The sequence below is a fragment of the Strix uralensis genome, chromosome 4 (genome assembly GCF_047716275.1).
Source record: "Strix uralensis isolate ZFMK-TIS-50842 chromosome 4, bStrUra1, whole genome shotgun sequence".
NCBI lineage: Eukaryota > Metazoa > Chordata > Aves > Strigiformes > Strigidae > Strix > Strix uralensis.
The window spans coordinates 51,246,486-51,268,905 of NC_133975.1; the positions used below are offsets into that span (position 1 = coordinate 51,246,486).

At 43.5% G+C, this 22,420-nt stretch overlaps 1 protein-coding gene across 10 annotated transcripts in view; it reads right to left on the bottom strand.

Moving 5' to 3' along the window:
• Positions 1-463: 463 nt before the first annotated feature.
• Positions 464-22,420, bottom strand: part of FAM13A (family with sequence similarity 13 member A) — a 142,243-nt gene continuing 120,286 nt past the window's right edge. For 8 of the 10 annotated variants that reach the window (XM_074866737.1, XM_074866736.1, XM_074866735.1 and 5 more), the window contains 10 exons: positions 21,979-22,192; positions 21,459-21,597; positions 20,285-20,366; positions 19,933-20,153; positions 18,486-18,569; positions 14,318-14,413; positions 12,714-12,797; positions 8,506-8,702; positions 7,712-7,813; positions 464-6,702 (listed from right to left, as the gene is read on the bottom strand). In XM_074866737.1, coding sequence (XP_074722838.1) covers positions 6,576-6,702; positions 7,712-7,813; positions 8,506-8,702; positions 12,714-12,797; positions 14,318-14,413; positions 18,486-18,569; positions 19,933-20,153; positions 20,285-20,366; positions 21,459-21,597; positions 21,979-22,192 — 1,346 coding nt within the window. In that variant the 3' untranslated portion in view covers positions 464-6,575. The remainder of the gene's footprint in view (positions 6,703-7,711; positions 7,814-8,505; positions 8,703-12,713; positions 12,798-14,317; positions 14,414-18,485; positions 18,570-19,932; positions 20,154-20,284; positions 20,367-21,458; positions 21,598-21,978; positions 22,193-22,420) is intronic. The other 2 variants (XM_074866730.1, XM_074866734.1) reach the window with 2 other exon arrangements.

Below are 22,420 nucleotides of genomic sequence, written 5' to 3' on the forward strand. Positions count from 1 at the left end.
TGTAGTATATTTTGTATATAGGGTATATTGTGCTTATGGTGTATTGCAGATAGTGTAGCTATAATGTATATACTTTTTTATATAATATATACATGCAAAGTGTGTATATACGTATTTAGATGTCATGCACATGTCTTCCATAGGCAACTGTCAGCCATGTCCAGCTGAGGATGAGGAGGGCAGCCAGGGTGTATGCCAGCATGCACACACATGTCTGCACATGCAGCTCAGGCCCTGCCTGGCTGCCTTATCCTGGGGCAATGTGTTATTTAACCCAGAGTGGGGGCAGTGAAATATCACCCCCCCCTTCTCCTCTTTTTTGGCAAGATGACCAAGGCAGGGGGAGCCAGCTCAGGGCTCCCAGGACAAGGGCAGGGAGATTGCTGCTGCCCAGCTGCTTGCATACAGAGCTGAGCCGCCTCTAGCAGTGTTACACATGTAACAGAAGTTGTCACCAAACACCTGCAGTCAAAATAGTTTTATTTTCTTGTTTCATAAAAAATATAAAATGTACACATAATGTTTGTCAATCCATTTATGTTAAAAAAGACACCACAGATTCAAATTAAACTTGCTTCCATAAATCATGTAAACATAGCCCCAAGCCCCTATTTGCTAGGTTTCAGTAGCTGCGGAATATATGGGCTGCAGGACAGTTATCTAGTTGCTTTCATACAGCAAATGCAGTCTGAAAAAAGTGATTGTTATTAATTTTTTTCAGTCAAGCACAATTCCCCCCCCCCCCTTCCCTAGTGCTGGCTTCTGCACTCAACCACCTCAACTATGTGATGTACATCAAGCTATTTGCATAAATGTATCTTGTTTGATGTATATGCATACCCATTTAGTAGGAGACAGTTCACCACTGCATGCAGGTGTCCAAAGGGAGGCACAAGGATCACTCTGAACGCACAAGGTCCAGCAAGTGTACGACACCCCATGCTGCAAGTGACTGTACAGGTTGGTGAGACTCAACTGCCCCCCTCAACAGCTAGAAGGGCAAGAGCCCATCTCTACGGGCAAGAGCTTTTTACAAGTTTTCCATTAATCTTAATTTGGGGCACCAAGACACATAGGGGTGAACGGGGCTGGTCATGGTTGGACTCTTGAAGCCAATTTACGTGTCTCGCATCCCAAGCAAAGGGCCTGAGACGCCGAACACTGTGATGGTCAAAGGCACCAATACCCTAGCAACTCCCTGAAGAAGAAATGGGAGACAAGGAAATCCTGCTTAGCTGTTGGCCTGGCTCCCTCTCATTTTGCATCTCTGCTTGTTGCCTTTCGCTGATGTAGATTTGCCCCACTTACTCCCCTTCTTACTGACTGTGGGGTACTTTGTATTTTGAAATTAATGCAAAACTTATTTTTGAGTTGGTCTGTGACAATTTCAGTCCCCATTGGTTTTTTTTTTTTCTGGAAAAGTGGCAAGGAGGAGTTGGTCACAGCCAGCAGAGGCTAGGCTAACATCATTACGCCTTTCTTAAAAGCCAGCAATGCTGAAGTGCAGTTGAGCACTATCGCAAAACCAACAGCAACACTTGCTTTCAGTAGGGCCAGAATTTCACCCACTGCACTTACAAGGAATAAGTTCCCCAGCTTTTTCAGTAGTTGCACTCTCAATTTACCATTTACAGTTGTTTCATGCATTGTTTAAATGTTTGCAAGGGGAATCCCCTGCAGAAACAGATCTCTGCCCCTGAACACCCACAGCCCATTTACCAGAACTGCATCACCTTTAGCACTCATACAGCTCACCCCCCTGTTAACCAGGGACCACAGAGGCAGCAAGCAGCTGCTCTTCAGAGGAGAGAGGGAGTTAGGCAACTCAGATGTAGGGAGAGATTTCTCTACACACATAAATTTTGCAATCAGACCAGTATCACAAAACACCCGGCAAGAGCTGAGCCCTGGCAAGCGCTGGTACACGCACCAAGTAATGCCTCACGCCAAGGCTTGTCCTCCTGCTGCAGATGGCTGTTAACGCCAGCAGCAACAGGGTTGGGTTCCAGCATGGTCGGCGCACGTGAAGCACTGGACTGTTTCCCAAGGGTAAATGAACATCACTTCCCCCTGCACAACCATGAAATCAGCCCAGCCCATGAGGCATGCGACACATTTTACTACAGTTCTGCTGCCGCTCCTGGTGCTAACAATACTTTTTTTAACACATGCAGGGGATAGTGCTAGAATCTGCATCCTCTGCCAAATCAGAAGGCACTGTGTACATGCACCCACTGGGATAAGGGTCTTTTTGCCCTTCAGGAATATGACAGCATCCAGAGATAGGAAGGAAGTGAGCCACCACTTCCACCAAGTTATCCCCCTAACAGGGGTCAATGAACACATCCTTTGTTACAGTTTCAAATGCAAAATTAACTTCCCCATCTGCACAGGAGCAAAGTTCCCTCTTCTGCCTTGGCTTAGAGAAATGAGCCTGGACCCAAATTCCCTCCCCAACAGCCTGAAGTCCTTGGATCCCTTCCCCAAGATGGGAAATGGAAATAGTGAAGCCGAAGTAAGCTGAAGAACAAGCTGAAGTACAGCTCCGCACCCTGTACATACACCAAGCATCAGCTGGTCTCACGTGTGACAAAAGCTGGGCTTCTGCGCAGTTGCCACCAGCCAGCACGGCCCCACACAGGGTGAGCTTCAGCCCCCTGGCACCGTGGGGACGGTCGCAGGCTACAGCCTGGCTCCCACCACGGCAGCTTGTTTCAAGCGCCAGTGAATCACCAGCCTGCAAACATCTCCAAAGAGGACTCGGGAAGCACCTCAGGCTGGAGGACATCTGGCAGCACTTACCCTCTGAAACTTGCACGTCCCAGGAATAACAACTGATGTCTTAGCAAAATGATTAAAAGATAAGATGTTTTAATTTCACTGCCTTTAACATCAACATCCATTCTTTGACTGTTTACTCAGGAGTAAACAGAACAAATGCAACTTGTAAGAATGACAAGTTTTTCCTCTATCTTTAACTCTTGCAATCTTAATTTTGTCCACAACCCATTCATCGTCATCATTTAAATAAACTGCAATGATTTATTATACCTCGATGTGGTAACACACAAACATGCGTCTCTGAAATGGCCCCAGTGGATGGGAAGCCCAACAGACCGTACTGCCATCCCACAGCAGACAGTTTGTTTTAGTGACATGAAAACAGGTTGTCTTATACTAACAGCTTATTTATATCACATAAAGTAGATTTTTGTACAGTACTTCACACCTTTAAAAAACACAGTCTTGTATTTAATGTTCTCCAGTCAATAGTCATTGATGTTAGCATAGACAAATCATCAAACAAAATGCACAGGTGTTGCTTGGATTGACTTAGAGCAGTGTGGTGGGGCAAACATAAGTTCTGGCTGTTTGTGGTTAGCAGGAAGTCAAATCATCTGTGGGAGATACAAAGACAACATTTTAGTGCTCAGGTCTTGGAGCCCTCCTCCTGTGTAGGCCTGGGAGAGGGGAGTCACAGCATCTGCAAACTGGGACAGAAATTTGAGCATTTGTATGTGTCTTTCCAGGGCTGGAATTTTAAAATTCCCTTCTTCTCTACAATAGTCTTTCCTAGCAGTTTCCTTCGTAATGAGGCAGGTGATGTTTTTTTTTGTTTGGTTGGTGTTTTTTTTTTTTTTTTTTCTTTTTTTTTCCATGGGGAAAGACTTGAAAAGAACAGTTTAAAGAGAGAGATGGCTAGGTGTGGTGTTTTTTTTTTCTTTTAATGTACAATCTCAGTTAACAGGTTTTGTTACTTTTAGCTTTCAAAGTTCAAAAATATAAACTCTCTAAAGTGCATAATTGTACTTGCATTTCATATAAACTATCTGAAATTCTAGCAATATACCATGTAAACAGCGGTAACTAAGCATCAGAAAATGCTACAATCTCATCAGTTTAAAAATAAAATGGACTGTTCCCTACATATCATTTATCAAGATTTGTCAGGGGCAAAACCCAGCAAAACAGATAATTTATCAGTACACAGTGCAAACAGGCTTTTAAAAAATAAGCAGAGAAAACATACTCCTGGGAAGCCTTGGCCCACTGGAAAAATGTATGACTATGAAAAAAGGGCAAAAACTGCTTCTCTTGTCCATATAAAGATGTCCAGGCCCAGATTCAACAAAATGCCCAAGCTTTAGTCTATCATAATTCAGCAAAATCCCAAAGGCAGACCAGCTTGAGGCATATGCTCACCATGCATGTTTTTGCTTTGCTGAACTGGGTCTGAACAACACAGAACTGAGCCAGTGCTAAGGACTTTTTAGTAACGCAACATCCTTTCTCATCCCACACTTCTACTAGTAGAGTGACACTGCAGCTGGTTTGGCTCAGCTGCTCTATCTAAAATAAGTAGGGAGAGCTGACTATGGACTCGGAGAGGAAGAGCCCACATGAGCAGGCTGAAGGACAAAGGCACAGCTGTTTTCCTGCACTGCCCTGTGTTCAGACAGGGGGTTACCCTGGACATGCTTCCCTTCCAGTCAAACATCTTCAAAAGCAGTTTTTGAGCCCATTTATCAGCCCGGTTAACACACCCAAAGGATCAGTTTTGCAGAGGCAGAGCCCACATCTCTCATGTGATGGGAACTCAGCATCTCTGAAAAGCCAAGCCCCAGGTCAGCACATAAGTCCTTTGGACTCCTTGAAAATATGAAATTCAGTCTTCACTGATTTTATATAGGAAGGGCAATTCTGCAATCAATAAAAAAATACAAACAACCCAGGAGTCCCTGTCCTAAGTGCTTTGACTAATGCACATCACTGCCTTACCCATCCAGACTAGCAATGGGTATGTGCAAACCTCCTGGGAGAAGGCTGCCTTCTGAAGTGTTTATGGATCTTGAAGAGACCAAAACACCCTCAGCATTGGTTTTGGCAAGAATTAACATAGCACATACAGTGAGTGGAAGGGGATAAGTCTAAGTACCACAACCCAAATACATCTGTTTGTGAGCACACTTGCCCATATAAAGAAGGAAGGGGGAGAAGTTGTTTTGGGGGTCCTCTTCTTGCCTCCTCCAGCATGACTTGCATAAAGCCTGGCTATGACAACTGGCACTGCATTTGATCTCAGACATTTGGCTTCTGCACATTAGCTCCTTGGGGGATCAAGGCGAAAGAAACCATTACAGAAATGCTCACCCTGGGACATCAGGGTTGAGCCAGGGGTCGAGCCCTGGCTCACTGGTGCACACAAGCCTCTAGAGTGGGAGAGCGAGCCCAGGTGGCCCAGGACTGGAGAACTGTGAGCCCTCAGCTACTTGGTGCATTCCTGAACTCGTTGCCTTTCACTCCTTCAGGCAGAATCTGTCTGACACAAGCACCTGAATCAGGCATCCCAGGACTTTCTTTTCTGAAAGTCATAAACGAATTTGAATACATTGAATTGTCAAAGCCTGCGCCTAAGACACGGGCCCTTTCTATAGGCAGAGCATGGCTCTAGGCTTTCAGTTCCTTCCTGTATCCTCTGTGCTAGTATACCACCAGTACACACCGGGAAGAAAAGACCATCCTCTGTTGCCACCATCAGGGTGTCATTGCTGCAGCCCACATAGTCTGATTGATTGGTGTACATAAAGGAACAAAATTTAGGCTAGCGGTATGTATGACACCCACACGGACTGTTCAGGTTGGACTCTTACATCTGTATCAGACGATGAAGCACATGTACCAATGGGGTGGGTCTTTCAGATATCTTCCAGACTGACAGCAGACATTTAACTGATCAGCTACCAAAATTCCAAGGGATTCTGACTTAAAGCTTTTAAAACCTCTTTTCCTCCCAGTTGCCTAAACGAAATAATGTTACAGTATCACCTTCCAAGCAGAACAAGCCAGCAGGAACCTTGCTGCACAGCTCATTTTCTTTGCTACCCCAAACAGATGCAAGTACTTTCTTCTACTTCAGCCGAACTGGTCATCCAAAAAGTGGGAAGAAAACCCAACTCAAGCCTAGGCAAAACTGTAACCCACACCAGCTCTGGGTGACAACCAGGAGATTCTTACAGCATTTATCTAGAGCAAAGAAGATGCTGGACTCCAAACAGTCAGGTCAAAAGTCTGAGCAAATCTTTACTGTAGCTACAAGAGAACAGTCTTGATGCCCTCTGACCTGTCCCTTCACGTGAGATCAGTCAGGGCATTTGTTAAACTAAAGTAGAAGCTATTTGATGATTTAATCACTATTCATCCTACTTTGCCTCTTGCTATGGTATTCTGGGGAAAAAAAAAATAGCATGGCTGGGTTTGATACTCTAAATATTACAGAATCTGTAAGCAAATCAAAACAGAAGGATCCCTTCAGTGAAGTCACTGAGCGCAGTGTCATGTCTCCTACACTGGCAAACTCCATTTTGGGCATCAGGCCTGGAGAAAGAGTGGGCAACAGCAAGTGTAGAGAGTGATGGAAAGCCACCTTTCCTCCCCCTCCCGCCTCTGGAAAAGGCCCTTCAGTTCCCAGGGAGCTCCTCAGCTCTCCCCAGCCAGGCTCCCGCTGCATCCACTTCATGCATTTGTCCATTTGGTGCTCTCTCCTCTTTGTTTACCGGCAAAAACATTCTCCTGCTTTACATGATCTTGGAACTAATATCTCTTTTACTGATCAGGACCTCCAGCAGCCTCAGCTTGGCCTTAATCTGCTTGTATTCGTTGTATTCTTCAGCCATAGGAGTGCGGTCCTCTTTCTGCACATTCCTAGTGGGAGTGAAAGCAGATCGTGAGGATTTCTGTAACAGGACATCTTCCCTCAGCAGCCTCCCCCCGTCCCCCAACAAGACCTACAAAGCATCTCCTCTCCTCCACTCCCCATCAGGGAACAAAACCAAAACTTTTACCCTTTGAGAGGGGTAAACAAACTGCTACAACAAAGTGTGGGACACTTGCATACTGAGGCTGAACACAATCCCATGCTTCCAAAAGCAAAACCTTATTTTGAAGCACGCTCTTCTTCTCTGAAATTGCCAGCCTCTACACAACATTTGAAAAACATTTCAGGAGCCATCTGAATGTCAGCCTGCTAGCACGGCAAAGTAAAACACAGCTTCTGGCTTGGCACCACACCGCTTACATGAACTGGCACACTTGTGAATATGAAGATGGTATCTGATCAGATTTCTCTTAGCTTACATGAAACTTCCAAGCTTTCAGTGATTTTAGAAGAACCTTTAAGGATGATGGCTGGTGGCAAGAAACTAACAGGATAATTTAACAGTACAAATATATTAAAACATTCTATCAGCTCATTCATGAGGGATTTTTTCTGAAAATTATAAACCCAGCTACACTAAAGCAGAAATATTTGTTAAACTAGTGTCTGGATACCTCACAGACAAGCAAGAATAGGACAGAAATCTAAACACACATCATCAGGAAAAAAACCAATTATTCTATCACTGAGAAACTTTTCCATCATTTCTGTCAGCTGTGCTAGAGGCAGCTGAATTTTCACAATATGTACTTTTGCTTCCCTCAGCTTGTCCTAAAACAAAGTTTTCAAAGACACTGTGGTCACTGACTTTATGGTTTTTTTTTAGGGGGAGGTAATTAATTTTAATGGGCAACTGTAATGAATGTGGGCAAAACACTGATGATAATGAAGAAATACGTAATAGTGAATTCAGGTAACCTTCCATATTTGGAGATCTTTGTAGATGCCAAACAGATTAAAAGTATCTGAAGGACAGAGAGACAGCTGAGAAATTACCTTCCATTTTGTCGGAAAAAATTATCTTCAAAGTCTCTCAATTTTTTTCTGATTCGCTTTTTCTCTTCCCTGACTTCCTGAAGCTGCTCTAAGAGTTCAGGGCTGTTGGGTTTAAATATAAACAAGATTATACATATGTACACAATTATAACAGGAAACACACAGTAAATCTACAAATGTATGGCTGTATGTATGCCAAGTGATGGAGCTGCTCCTGCAAACAGCTCTGGCAATCTAATGTTACTTGCAACACAAAGCTCTCTGAATTTAGTTCAGCAAAATGATCATACACTGAAGCTGAAGCTTCTAAGGAGGTCAAGCGTGCACTTCACAATTCACTACTAACTTCTAAGAAACTTGCTGAAGATGGGACTGGTTTTGGTGACTCTTATAGGATCAAGATTCAATGGTCTTGAGGCTTAAGGCTATGACCTACGTGTGTTTGCATCAGACCTACACGCTTGGAACTAGCAAAGCTAGTTCAACTTGACATCTCCAAAACGTGAAAAACCTTGTAGAGTACAGGGTTGTTTTCATGATAAAGGCCTGTCACTGGTGAAGTGGAGCTACTATGTAGTGCTAGAATCCAAAGATGCAAAGTTGAATATCAGTATCAGAGCAAGGTAGTTTCTTCCCAAACCCTTTCATATGAAGGTGTATTGCATTTAAAAATAAAGCGCAAAAACTTCTGACTCAGATCATTAATGGCAAAAAAAATCTAGACACTTTGCTGACAAATAAAATGGTATCGAGCAAGAAATAACTTTTTGAAGTTGCCTGTGAATTCAACATACATGGATGCTTCATGGAGATTTGAAAGCCCCATATCCTGATTGCTCCTAGCTGGCATCTTATCATCCACTGGGGAAACAAACCCATCAGCATCGTCTTCTAGCTGATCCAAGAAGCTACGCACATTGAAATCTGTTTTCATGGTAATTGTGAAATCTGGCTTCACATTGCTGTCCTCCTCAGACCCCTCCTCTTCCTCCTATAGAGAGGGACAGAGCACTCCCGTAAACAGAACGGTTACTGCTTCCCTTCTCAGAAACAGATACCTCCTTTTACCACATGCACAGGGGAACAGATATGGAACGTGGATAGGCAGAGCAAGCACTTTAATTGCTAAGCAGTACAGGACACCAGAAGACCACCAGTAAGACATCCTATACCCAAAGCATGTCAGAGAAACTGTAACCACCAATTCAGATTGGTTAAGGAGACCCAGGGCAACAAAAACTGAGTAAGAGAATACATGGGGTTCTTAGCAACCCATTGCTTTAATTTATGTATTCTGGTGTAAATAAACCCACTAACCATCATTAGGTATACTGTCTAAAGCACACCCACCATCCTCCCTGTTTCCCTACAAATATACCTGGCAGCATACAGATTGCCAGATTAAAATGTGAAATATTCTCTCAAGAGATGGAGCTCAACAGCTCTCTCTAATGGCTGAATTCAAGACCTCAAATGCTTGTACAGTGATATCAATGAGCTCAGATCCATCTTTTAACGGTCCAAATGTGGGATATGACTGACTGTAAAAGAACCGCTGTTTGCTAACGTGTTCCTGACATCAACTCTGTACCATTTAGCTGGAACACACTAAAAATTGGAGTGGAAACAGTCTGCCTAGTGCAATTTCCCAAAAGTACACTGATGAATTCATTATGTTCAAATTTTCTGCAAAATTCATAAGCACAAGACTTGAAAGTCTCTGCTGTACTTGGTACTTGCTAATTTATAGTGTTCTCAAATGTAGGGCTTGTACTGCGACACTATCCAGAAATCATCTGGATTATCAGGGAACAGGGCCCACTCTTCTCTTATTTCAGAGACATTTCTAGAAGGCAGTTTTCAACCTTAATATAAGCAATGAGGTGGGAGCATTAGAGGAAAGTAATAAATGCCAGCATGGACAGTAAATATCTTAAATATGTAGGTATGTGTACATATATTTATTTTACAACCATGTAACTCTAGCCAGGAAGGATCTAAGCACTTGCATATCTTTAAAAGCTTTTGAGGGCTAATATCACTGAAGTCTTCAATTGTATGCAAAAACATATTGTTGCACTGGAATAAAAAGAAGCCATTTTCTTTACCTTTTTTCATGGGATTCCTTGTGAAAAGTTCAGTTATTCCTAAGAGATTGCTTCCACATTTCAGGCAAAAAGGGAGAAAGTAACACCAGGACCTGGCATAGTCCCATTAAATCTTCAAAGTCAATGATATATAAATACATACATTTACATGAAATCACTTTGCCCAGAATTTTCTTATGTTAAAGCTCTAGGCCATGAAAATGCAGTGCAAAGCTACAGGCTGATAATTACAACCAAGATGGAGGCTTCAGGATGAAGAAAGATTAGCTGGGGAGAAGTTTTGAGTAATAATAATACAAGATACAGAGCAGTCTGAATACATCTCAGGAAAATCTGCAGGGAACTCATGAAAGTTAAAGCAATATTTAGCATATGATTAGATAAGACCATTTCTCTAGACATAAATTATGCAGTTTAAACAGAAGGCATAAACAGTCACGTACTGTCCTTAAACCCTGCAAACAACTTCAGGCTGGGCTGGGGAGGGGAGACCATTGCTCACTGCCATTTACCAGTCCTCAAGCATGCTGTCCCGCCCTGCTGGGTAAGGGCAACTAGGACTGAAGTAAGAGAATGCCGATCCTGCTGTGGCATGGAGGAGGATTTGCTAAGTCAAACAAGCAGCAAAAATAGTACACTTTATTTTAGGGGAATCTGTCTGGCACCAAAGAAGGAGCTCTCATGCCCCTTCCTGGGAGAGCAAGTTGCTTCTGGATTCCCTTTCTGGAGAGAAAGTAAAGGGACAGTTCTCATAAGCAGTGTGACAAACTGCTCCTGAGGACAGATGCAAGGTGTCTTCCCCACAGGCGCCCATGAGCCTCTCTTGCTTGCCTCGCTCCAGGGCACCAGAGCACTGCCCAAGCCAGCAAGGATTACTCTGTACCAGAGCTCGGGAGCGAGCCTCCTGCCAATGGAAGCCCATCAGAGGAAAAGAAAGGGTAGAAATTTCACTTGTTTAGACTTCAGTGCCAAAACGCTACATCTGGCTGTCAGAAGACCTCTTAAAGCATTTTGCTGTTTAAAACAAAGGAGCGAATTAAAAGGATTCTTAGAGACAACTTGAATGGAAATGGACATCTAAGGCCTTTGTTTTCAACAAGTCTCACATGGGAATCTTATTTTAAACCTGCGCTGGCATTTATACCTCAAACCAGAATGATCTTCATTGACTAGATCCATTTGGCTTGCTCAAGCTTGAATCTTTTGGCAATCATGAAGCATTTAAATTTTCCGGAGTTACAAATATAAACTCTCCAGAGTATCCCATCATCAGCACTCCCACCAAGCAAGCTTCCCAATGACTTTTTCAACACAGACAATATTCAAGATATTGTACCCAAATGTTTGGTATGGCTTCACCTCAAATCACCTTTCAAGCTTTTATCCAACTCTCCCAAATGCTTCAAAGAAAAAGAAAATCCAAAATCAAAAAACCCAACAGTGTCAGGGGTCCATCAAGACAGGTAGTGCTCTGCCCTTAGTGGACTTACGCAGGGGCTAAGTTTTGAGGCCTTTTGGCAATTTCGCCTCTTTAGTTCTGAGTGTAGTTCAGTGCAAAGTTGCCACGTGCAGCTTCACAGGGCCCCATTTAAGTGTTAATAGGCATGTGAGCGTTAATGGGCTTAAGGCTGTCACCCTGATTTTCAGTAAGAAACCTCTCAAGGTCTGTATTCCCCGCAGGATGCTGCTGAGCTGGTGTGATGCTGCCCCGGTGGAGCACCAGCCATGTTGGTCATTAGAGATCACCATAATTGATAGCTTTAAGATTTGACTCTGGGTACAAGCAAAGGTGAAAAACAGAGGACACACTAAAAGTAAAAACCAAAACCAAACAAAAATACCCCCTCACCAGACCACTACTGCAGATTTGGTCCAGCAGTTATCTGGAAAATACTGAGAGCTCAGTGATGATTAACCAGCCTCCAAACAACAGCTTAACACCTCCAGTTTGCAATCTGGTTTTAATGAATTTGTGCCTTGAATAGTCCATTAATATACAATCTACTGTAATTGCCTAAGAATCAAACCACCTTGGATGTCTAGGTCTGCAGTATTTACACCATTAAGCAAATGCTGGCTCGATAACGGATAAATGACCCAAGTGCACCGAAACATTTTTTTCCCCTATTACATTGCAAGGGTGACGAAAGCAAGCCAGGGCCCAGCTCCACGCTGCGTGTCCTGCTCAACTGTTGGACCTTCCTTCTTCTCAGGGGAAGAAGGCCCAATATTGTAGCAGTCTTCACCACCAAGGATTACTACCCCACAGCAGCACGAGAAAAAAACACAACAATCCTGCCATCCAAATCTGACTGTTAACTAGCAGAACCAAGTTGTTTACTTCCATCCTCATGTGATTTGGTTAGAAATACCCTTCACAAGGTGGCCCTGGATGAAATAAGCACGTGAATGGGAATAGGTAAGGATCCTGTAAGTGCCCCGGTTGGCTCCACGTGCGAGTGTTAGTTTTGTGAGAGCTCATTCCTGCCACAGTGCTGTGTGCAAGCCACAGAGCTTTGGAGTGAGAGAAACTACCACAAAACAAGTTAGTGTCATTAAAAAGAAAGGAGGAAAGCAAGAAAAAAAACAAGGTACAAAGTTAATTGTGATTTTTTTTTTTTTTTAAAGCAAAATAAAATATATTATGTGCAGGAGGAGGGGGAAAGAGAAAGATGGGAAAGAATGCAAAGCCAAGGAAAAACTGTAGTCTTATCTACAACAAGGGAAGAATTGGATCAGAATTGGTGAGGCTTACAAGCAGCTACTGATTTTTCAGGAGGACACTGCAGAAAAATCAACACTGATGGAAAAAAATTATCAATCAATCTCTTTCATTGGTATAAGGGAAAAATTGATGCAAACTGAGCAATTAGTTAGCAGCTGGAGGTCTTCACCTTTATCTCCTTGAAGAAGGAAGCTGTTTCGCCCTCGATAATTGGCTGCAGCAAAGGGCTTCTCCGCTTGCTGGAGGGGGAACCCTGTGACAGGTGTTAACAAGTATGTTACATTATGAACCCCTTTCTCCTCCACCACCTGCTCTCAGCTCATTCTCACCCACACATTCACTCTCAGCTCACTGCTGGACCATCAGGAGAAATCTATTTCTTAAAGAAGAAAAACATGTCTGGCAAACCCCCTGAACCTTGGGCTGTTTTCTCTCAGGATGTTGCTTAGCAAGGAGCATCACTGCCAAACACTTCAGAAAAAAGCTTGGATGCTGGAATACTATCTGGGCAGAAACTACAAAGTAAAGGCTGCAAGAAAATAATCCCCAGCCTGCGGTCCAGACACACACACACCATGTGGTTGGCTTTCCTGAGCTACAGTGTAAGACCAGCTAGACTCTCCAGGCTTGCATTCCGGAAGCCTGATTTCCCACTGAAATGCCTAATGACGTAGAGATGGATTTTCAAATGTATCTTGCCTCTGCACGAGCCTCTCACTGTTCTCACTCAAGGGGCTAGGGAAAGCCAGTCTTGTCCCTCCTCCGCTAGCCACCGTGCAATTTCAGTTCTGTGTCTCTTTTGAAAGCTTTGCGTTAATCTGTCCATGCACAGCTCTATGGTTTCTTCCTTCTTGATTGCCAGTCCCATCTTCACAGCACACATTTTAGGGAGTACTTTGCATATTCAAGGAGGAACACATTTTTATTTTGTTTTAAATGCAGGGCCAACTCCCACTATTTGCAGAAACCCCCCCACTTCTCAGTGTGACTGCACTGAGTAATACTGTGCATTCACTTCACTGGCGGTCTATGAAAAGCAGCCAGGACATGAGTGCTGCTTGGGAGCAGCAAAAAAAAGTAGAGGATCATACATGACAGACAGAGTAAACAGGAACCATGATAAAACAATTCTTTTTCCATAGACAGGCTAAAAGTATTCTGTGTATATTTTTTAGATCAAATAATTCTTAAAAAGTGGCCTACACAGTTGTCTAAAATTAAGAGATAGCGTATTTGCTCCCTAGAGGGGTGCATTGGATTCCTTGCTGGTGGCAGTGCCTCCTTGACAAAGCACCACCTCGAATGAGGGAATATCCACCACATGCAGGATCTCTTTAATACAAATGAAGCGTTAGGAGACTGTTGGCCCTTTCTCCTGTGGGACCCACATTAGTTTGTGTTCCTGACATACAATCCTGTGTAACCAAGCAGTACGGAAGACCTAGAGCTCAGAGTGGACTGGTAAGGAAAGGGAAGTGAGGCTGTAGCCAAACACAAGATGATGAAATAACAGCAGCAGCCCAACGGAAAGACGAGAAACAACACAAGGTGAGATGTGCCCCATGGCTCATGGGTGGGCACTTGAGTCCACTGACCAGCTTTGCCCGACTTCAGTATATGGCATGTCACTGATTCACTCATTTGCTTGGTCTTTGAGAGGTAAGGGAGGTTGGGACTTGGCCTTAGTGATCGTGTTGTATGCAGAAGTGTGGCGATTCCTGTTTCCTCAGCTCAAAACCAAAGAAATAGCCCCCAAAAAAATGCTCTACTCACAATGATAGGGATAGTGTTGGCTCTGGAGAGGATCTGCTTGACCAAGCGATACCTGTCATACAATGGCTTCATCACCTGTCGTTCATTTTTGGTAACCTGAAAAGGAAAAAGCAGCAAGATCCATGAAGCCTGCAGCAGATACTCCACTCTATAATGCATGTGCCTGTGATTGCTGTTACTCAGAGGGGGCCTGAAGGGAATTTCATGAGGATGACAGGTTAGCAGCATTAGCCCTGAAACTGGTAATGCAAGTGTTTGTGCACGTCATGGCATCTCCTGTCCCAGGTGCCAGATGAAGCAGCACCCAAGCTGTGGGGTGTCTTCTAATGGGGCTGTATGAGACAGGTGGTTTAAATGACCAACTTGGGAATCGTATGTCCACAGCACAAAATGACCCACAGAGGCAGCAGTCTGTGCTTGTACTCACGTCTACCATTTTAAAGCACAACATGAGGTTTCCCACCCTTATTCTTGTGGCTGGGACCTCAGAGGCAGTGTTTACGACCCATGGAAAGAGAGATGAGCTGCAATGACTGGATACTGCAATGTAAGGAGACTTTCCCAGGGTAGGTTAAACTACAGATTTCACAAAAGCTGTCTTTCCGGCTTTGCTATTCCTCCTAATTTCCTGTCCAAGCCAGCAGTTCTTCACCTTTTTAACACCCTAACCTTGTCCTCCACCACTCCTCCCAGAACCTTTCTAGGGAGAAGATACCACAGAGCTGAGAAGGGATGAAGGAGCCAGGGCTGTGTCACACAGAGCAGACAGAGCAGTGCTGTGATGCCCACCCCAAGCCTTACATTGCTCTGTCCCTAACTCCACTCCTCCTAGCTGCATTGCACTCCCTTCCCAGTTTGAGAGTTACAAACTGCAAGTGTTCATTTATGGTTTTCTCAGTAGTACTGACAGTCCAGAGGGAAGACCTAACAGACAGCAGCTAGTGTGGGAAAGCAAAGGTCTGCCCAACTAAGTACTAGTTGTAACAAATTTGGGTTTTATTTCTCCAGTGTTTTGTTAATGCAGGGTTAGAAAACAAGCAAACAAAATAAAAAACAAGCAGAACTAACCTGATCTTCATCTTTCTTTGCATTCAGCACTGTCTGACCCACATCCACTGTCCTTCCATTAGATCTTCTGCCTACCTTTAGATTATAAAGCTCTCATGAGGGGAAGCTTTAACTGATTCTGATGTCATGCCTGTCTTCCTCAAGGCTTTTTACTGCTGCTAATCACCAGAGCATCTGAACAGCTGCCATATAAAAATCAACATCAACAGTGTAACCCCTAGGGAGCTCTGTACAGTCTACCTTTCTACAACAGAAATAGGAGGAAAGGGATACAGCTTGAGACAGGGAGGAAATTTTAAAATGAACCGTCTTTTATTTTGTCTGCAGTTAGCTTTCACTGGAGTAAGCTTTCTAAAGCTTTTACATCCTCCTTCCAGAACAGGAGAGGATGTTGGTCTGCAAGGGGCAGAAGAGCTGTAAGTATTGCCAGAAGCAGGACTGGCAGGGATGAACTCTAAGAATCTGGAGGTAGCATCCTCCTCTGGATAACCAAGCCTGTTTCCTATGTTGGGGGCAGATGAATAGGGAGGAAGAAGAAGGAAGACCTTTTTATTCCTTTCTGGGTTCAATGCAAATGTCCCCAAGCCTGATAAGGGGCACACAGACAGGCAGTCTGAGCTCTAGGGCCTGCATGTTCCACACCTCCTCAAGCTGGCTGTTCCTTGAGTAAGCAGCTTGCATGGATTAGATGGATGTGAGCAGCATCAAACAATTCACCCAGTCCTCTCTGTACAGAGCTTCACGGTGAATTCAATCGCACTGGCTAGCAAGTTGCCTCCAACTTTGGATATCTGGACCAATCAAGTATACCACTGGAGAAACTGGGGAGCCAATATATATATTATATTATTCCTAGCTTTACCAGGTTAGCAGTTAGTAGAACAGGAGGCACAGCATTACTGTTGGCTCAGACAGTCTCTGTTACTAAAATAAAAAAAAAAAAAAGAGACGACTATGCTGAGGCTGAGAACCAAACCTTCAATTAACGACATTTCAAAGTTGATAAATAGCACTGTTTTGTACAGAAAAATAAACATAAGCCTTGGAACGGGCAAAAAATCCTTAGGTATGTTGAAGCATGGAAAAAATAAACAACATGCTTCAGTGTCTGTCTATCAGTATGGAGGAAGAACACAGAGAATTAATTTAGGCATCGGAAGTTAAGTGTATGGGGCCTGAGTCAGCCCTGCAGACTTACACCAGCAGACTTAACAGAAAGCAGATTCTGAAAGAAAACGTTTAGCACACAGGCAAACCATCTCAGTAGGTAAACATAAGTAATACCAGCAAAGCCTGAGTATATTTTGGGATAACATTAAAATGCAAAAAGACTCTTGGAATAATGGAGCCTTTGACACAACTCTGGGGCACACTCCACATGGCAAAAGAGCCGCAGCCGAGGAACAGACCATTGCTTGCATTGTTAGAGCAGCTCGAGAATTTCTGCAGATATGGACTTTTTGGCCATCAGTTCCACCTCTGCAGGTTCATCTGTCACTGGTGCAGAAAGACCCAGTTGCACAATAAATCTGAGCTCCATTGTTTTTCTTGTTTAGTTAAATATCTTTAAGTAAAAAAAAATACTTGGCTGAACTATCCCCATTCTCCTCAAGCTCTCAGTACTTTTCCACTGCTGCAGTGCCAGGAGCTGGAAACAGAAAAAGCTGATCAGCCACAGTCTTCCATGCCATGCAGTTCAGTGTCGCTAGGTATAGACTATTTACTTAAAACGAAACAAACTAAAAAGCAGTTGTATAAATAAAGCATCAGAAAGGGGAGAAACAAAAACCAGGTATGCTGACAAGCTAGCCTATGGGCTTGTTCTCTTTTTAAACAGATTTAAGTAAGTTCACTTCAATGAGATGCCACCTGTTGATTTATATCACTGTAAAAGCAGCAAAAGCAGACTCAGTCTCATGGAGAAGACACAGAAGGTTAACTGGAGTCCCTTGTGCTATTTTACACAAGAATAAAACTGCATGTCCTCTCATAAAACTACACTGTTTTAGTTGCTGGTATATGTGACTGTACAATATTAGCACTCCATGAAGGCATTTAAATAAATTAGTGAGACTTTTTTTAAAACAATGGACAAAGGAGGAAATAATTCAGGAGCAAAAGGAAGAGATCAGGAATCCCATGCAGCATTAGAATGACAGATTTGTCAGCTGCACTAATCAAGTATTCCTTATGAGCAATAATTTGCTGCTCCCAAGCCACTGCTCAAAGGATTAGCACCACTCTGAAATTAAGTTACTTTACCTATACAGCTGGTAGCAAAGATTATAATGACATCAGTGAAAGAGGAGAAAAGATTCATACAAAGCCAACTTGGTGGCATGGAAGAGACCATGTTTCTGCCACATCAGGGATCAACAGGACACAGTGCTTAATTCTCTGTCTTCGTAAATAATTTTTCTTTGTTAAGATCAAACATGTAGGAAATCTCATGCCCTTCGCTTCCACTAGCACATGGAAAAAAACCATCTGCTTCTCAGGGGAAGAATGATATCTCCTCTCAACTTATGCTGTGATGCTCAGGAGACAAACTGTTTCATGAACCCTTTGGCACAAGAGGATTGTGCAAATAGCAAATTGTGGGTGCCTCCCCACAAACAGCAAGGTGCTGGGAGAAATACACTGTAGCTTCTCTGAGGAGGAGGAAGGAGCAATGGATGCACACTTGTCTTCCCAGCTAGCCATTAATACTATCAAACTGCAAAATTCCTGGTTGGATGGGGGACCACACACAACTATTCCTGTGCAGACTGTATCCCTGGCAAAACTGGTGAGTCCGCTGAGCCTGGATGAACTGGATGTCTGTGGATCTTGGCGATGCCAAAGTAACGCACATTCAGCCTCATTCAGCCTGTAGGCTTGGCCCTACAGGTATCTGCCAAGCCCAGTGCTGCATGCAGACATCACCTTGCTGAGAACAGACTTCTCAGTAGCGAAAGATCAGGGAGGTGGATTAGAGGATGCACGTGTGGTTTGAACAGCAAGAAGTTCTAGTGACTGTGACATCAAAGGAGCATTAGGGGGATCATTTACCACAAAGACATATAAAGATGTACTTTGAAAAAAACGCTGCTGTACATACCGGTCTGCCATGAATGCTTTCGTAATACAGCAAAGCTTTTTGAAGAGCCACTTTTTCAGCTGCTATCTGATCTCTTGTCATGTCCTACGAAAAGTGGCACAGAGAGAGAGAAGAAAAAAAAGTCAGATTCCTGGACTCAAACAATACTGATTCGTGGCCTAACCACAGTCCTGTCATTTTGTCACTAATGTTTTGAAGACTCATCTCTGCCTTCCAGTCCTCTTTTCCCAACTATATTGCCAAAGAGACTGTTAGTGTGAATGGCACCCTATGCACAATGCAGGCAGATTAAAACTATATAAACTTTGCATATGGTGGTGTTTTGCGTACATAAGGGGGATTTATTGATTATTAGTGTACTTTGAAAAAACAATGGTATGCAACTTTTAGTGATGGTGGCTCTTTTTCAGTTAAGATCTGAAATGTAAATTCTACAACAAAACACATGTTCTTTCTTTTTCTCCAAATCTGAGACAAGCTCCAGTACCTCTTGCAAAGTTTACCATCTTTGCTTTGACTGCCACAAACACACTTTACCCAGAACTGAAGTGCAGTCAGAACATCTGCTTCTGCCAATTCTGCTATGGATTGAAAAGCTCTGGCAGACAGGCTGAGGGGATGAAGCAAAAAAAGGGGCAGACAGCTGGAGAAGACTTCCATAACTAAGTTTTCCAGAGTTCCCCCACTGAACTTGCCCAACACCGAGCCTTCTCTTCTTATCACAGCACCAAATACTATCACAGGCCCTATTTAAATGGCCAGGCTGTGGATTCTTGCTACTGTCAGAAAACAGCCAAACACACACTGTGTGTATCACCATCTTCTGCAGATCTAGCAAACAAAGATAATGCTGTCTGCCCCTCTCTTACAAAGCACTGCACAATTTACATGTCAGCAGACTCAAGGACTTCACTTACAAGGCTGCCCAAACCTCAGGAACTAGCAACATCAGACACAAAGACGTCCCTGCTGATAACCCTGAGAGATTACAGTAGCTAACAGAGCTCAATGTGAAACTCTGAAGAGCAGTGATAAAATGCCCTGAGAGAAGAGCATTCAGTTTTGGAGTGAACTAGAAGAAAACAGATGACCCAGTCTCCAGAATCACTAGAAGATTCAGAATTTGCTAAAATCCTTTTGACATAACAACAGAAACAGCCAAATACAGGGCAGGAAATATTGCAGTAATTCAGACATATTACTTGGAATATACAAGGATCAGAAAAAGAACACACAATGACATTCAATAGAAACTGAGCTCTTGGGAAAAAAAAAACCAAACAGATACTAAAAGCAGATGGAAAGAAACTAAAGCAAGTCAGCCACGAGTAAAGGTTGTAGACTTTGTGACAAAATGTAGAAAACCACAGGGCTTTCACAAGCGATTGTGCAGCCATGAGTTACCTACTTGCACTAAAGGCCTAAATCTGATCTGTCTACATTGTACCTTAATATCTTCAGGTCGGTTAGCCTCTGTTCGTTTTTCTTGAAGCTTCTTCTGGACAGAATCAAGGGTTGCTTCCACGGCAGGCTTGGCAGATTTATCTGACAGATCTTGCTTCTTGTCATCATCCTTTTCAAGCTGAGAGCCGAAGCTCTTGGGGAGCGTGTTGCTCCGCTGACGCACAACAGGGCCAAGGTCTTCCTCTGGTATCTTCAGTTTTGACTCTAAACAGGGACATTTAGGGGAAGATGAATAATTCTTATTTTAAAATGTGACAGGATTTCTGCCTAACATCAAATTTAAATGAGGCAGAGTCTAGCTGCCCCCCAAAGGGGCACCAGTGGTGGCTGCTCACCTTTAAGTTGCTTTCGGAATTTGGCCAAATCATTTGTCCATTTGAGCACTTCAGGGTTGGCTGCTTTGTCGCTGTGGGAAGGCTGGGAGGAAAGAACAGTCATGCTGAATCTGAGTTAAACCAACAGGAGAGACCCACTGAAACAAGTGTGTGTCACAAAAAGAGGTAGAATGGAATTTGGACCCAGCACAGAGCATAGCACTGGCTTCTGATGGGCACCTGCACCTCTGACCAGCTCATTTCAGACTGTGCTTTAATTGCTCCTGCCTGTCACAATATTGTCTCATAGGGGCACCACGAGATTGATTTTCTTTTTAGAAAACACAAAACTTTTGATGGCAAACATTAAGTTGTAGGAGTGGGTCAGAGGGCCAGATGCACATTGGAATCCTTGTGCCTACTGTTTCCTAACAAGAGGGCACCTCCAAAATAGAAGCCTAGCATGAACAGTTTGAGAAGTGTTAGGATGCATGTATTCACACCAAAGGCTGTCTTACATCCAAAGACACTGAAATAACCCAAACGCTAGGCTACAGCAAGCTCTGAGCATTTCTTCCAGCCTTTTCTACTGCAGACAAGATCCTTTCAGTACAATCCTTTGTGGTTTAGATCACCAACAAAGATGCGCACATGTAAAGCTTGAGTTCCTTAAAAAGCTTTCTGTGCATTGCAAGGGCATGTCAGGAATAATTAGAGTACAGTACACTGCTACTGCTCAGCAGCACTTGACTGTGGTTCCTTACTCAGGGGTAAAGGTGGCTGCTCTCTCTCCTCTGCAATGCACTGGTGTCCTGGGACTACCATCATGCAAATGAGATGTGCAATTGTGCTTCCCATAAGCTGAACTTGAATAAACAAACAGACAGAAGTTTAACACAGCTATTCCTACATACCGAGCGTGTGTTTTTGGCACACTATCTTAACCAGTGACCAAAATCCTATGAGTTTATTATGCTGTCTCTTGTGCTGCGTTGACAGCATATATAATGCCTGGAAAGGTAATTTGCTTGGTATGGATGCACATTTTGGTTTTTTGGGCAGCAGCTTTTTTCTTTTCTTTTTTCTTGTAAAAGCTTTCAAGCCCTCTGTATGTTTGACAGACTTCTCTGATGTCCCTTCCCTTTGTTGCTAATGCATACCTTTCCGTACAAATGCTTAACTCCTAGAGACTCACTCTGTATTTCCTCTCCTCTTCAAATTTGTCTTCAAATCTCCTGATCTTTTTCTTCAGTCCCTGAATCCTCCGGGTGAGTTGTGCAGGGGTAAGGTCCTCTCTGTCATCTTCATAAGATCCCAAAGATGAACTCCGTCTCCTACCAAGAGCAGAGATTGCAGGAAGAGCTTATCCAGACAGCCACAGTTCATCTTCATGCAGAAAAGGCCACTTAAACTTTGTGTAAATAAATACAAATCCCGCAGAAGTGAGAAAGCTATGTTGCTACTCTGTAATGAGATAGCAAGAGATGCTGTAACAGTCTCTTTCAGCACAGCAACTCCCTAGATATTAATTCACAAACCCAGAAATGATTAGTTACCAAAAAATTTTCTAGAAATATCAGTTTCCTGTCAGTAGGAACAGAAAACCAACACAGCATAGCTATCCAGCATATGTGATCCAAAGACATGTTGCTTGATGTAACTGTGCAAACCCGTTACAGCTGGGTGCGAGTCAGCACAGGCAAATCACAACCCACCTCATGAAAGAATGAGAATTGGGAGGGGAAGGAGGCACTTCCGTATCATCCAGGTACTGTTGGCTCTGTCCGTAGGCATAGAAGCGAGGGGACAGCATAGGATCGCTGTCCTCATCCAGAAGCTGGCGAATTAAGCGACCGGCCTGCGGGGAAAGGCGAGCCTCATCTGAGTCTAAGCCGTCTCGCTGCCATGAGGAAAGAGCAGGGATGGGTTCTGGGAACAGTAAGACAAAGGCTGGTTTCATCGTTTTTGTTTCACATGTATGACAGATTCCAAGCAACTTTTGTAATGAACTCTGACTCGTTTGTCCTGGACCACGACTCCTTGTCGTCAGGCTTTCTCTGGGTCACTATTCACATCTGTCCAGTGTGCAAAGCAATGCAAAGCATTGCCTGGCCACAGAGGGTACTCTACACAAACATAAATTATCTCCTAGGGGCA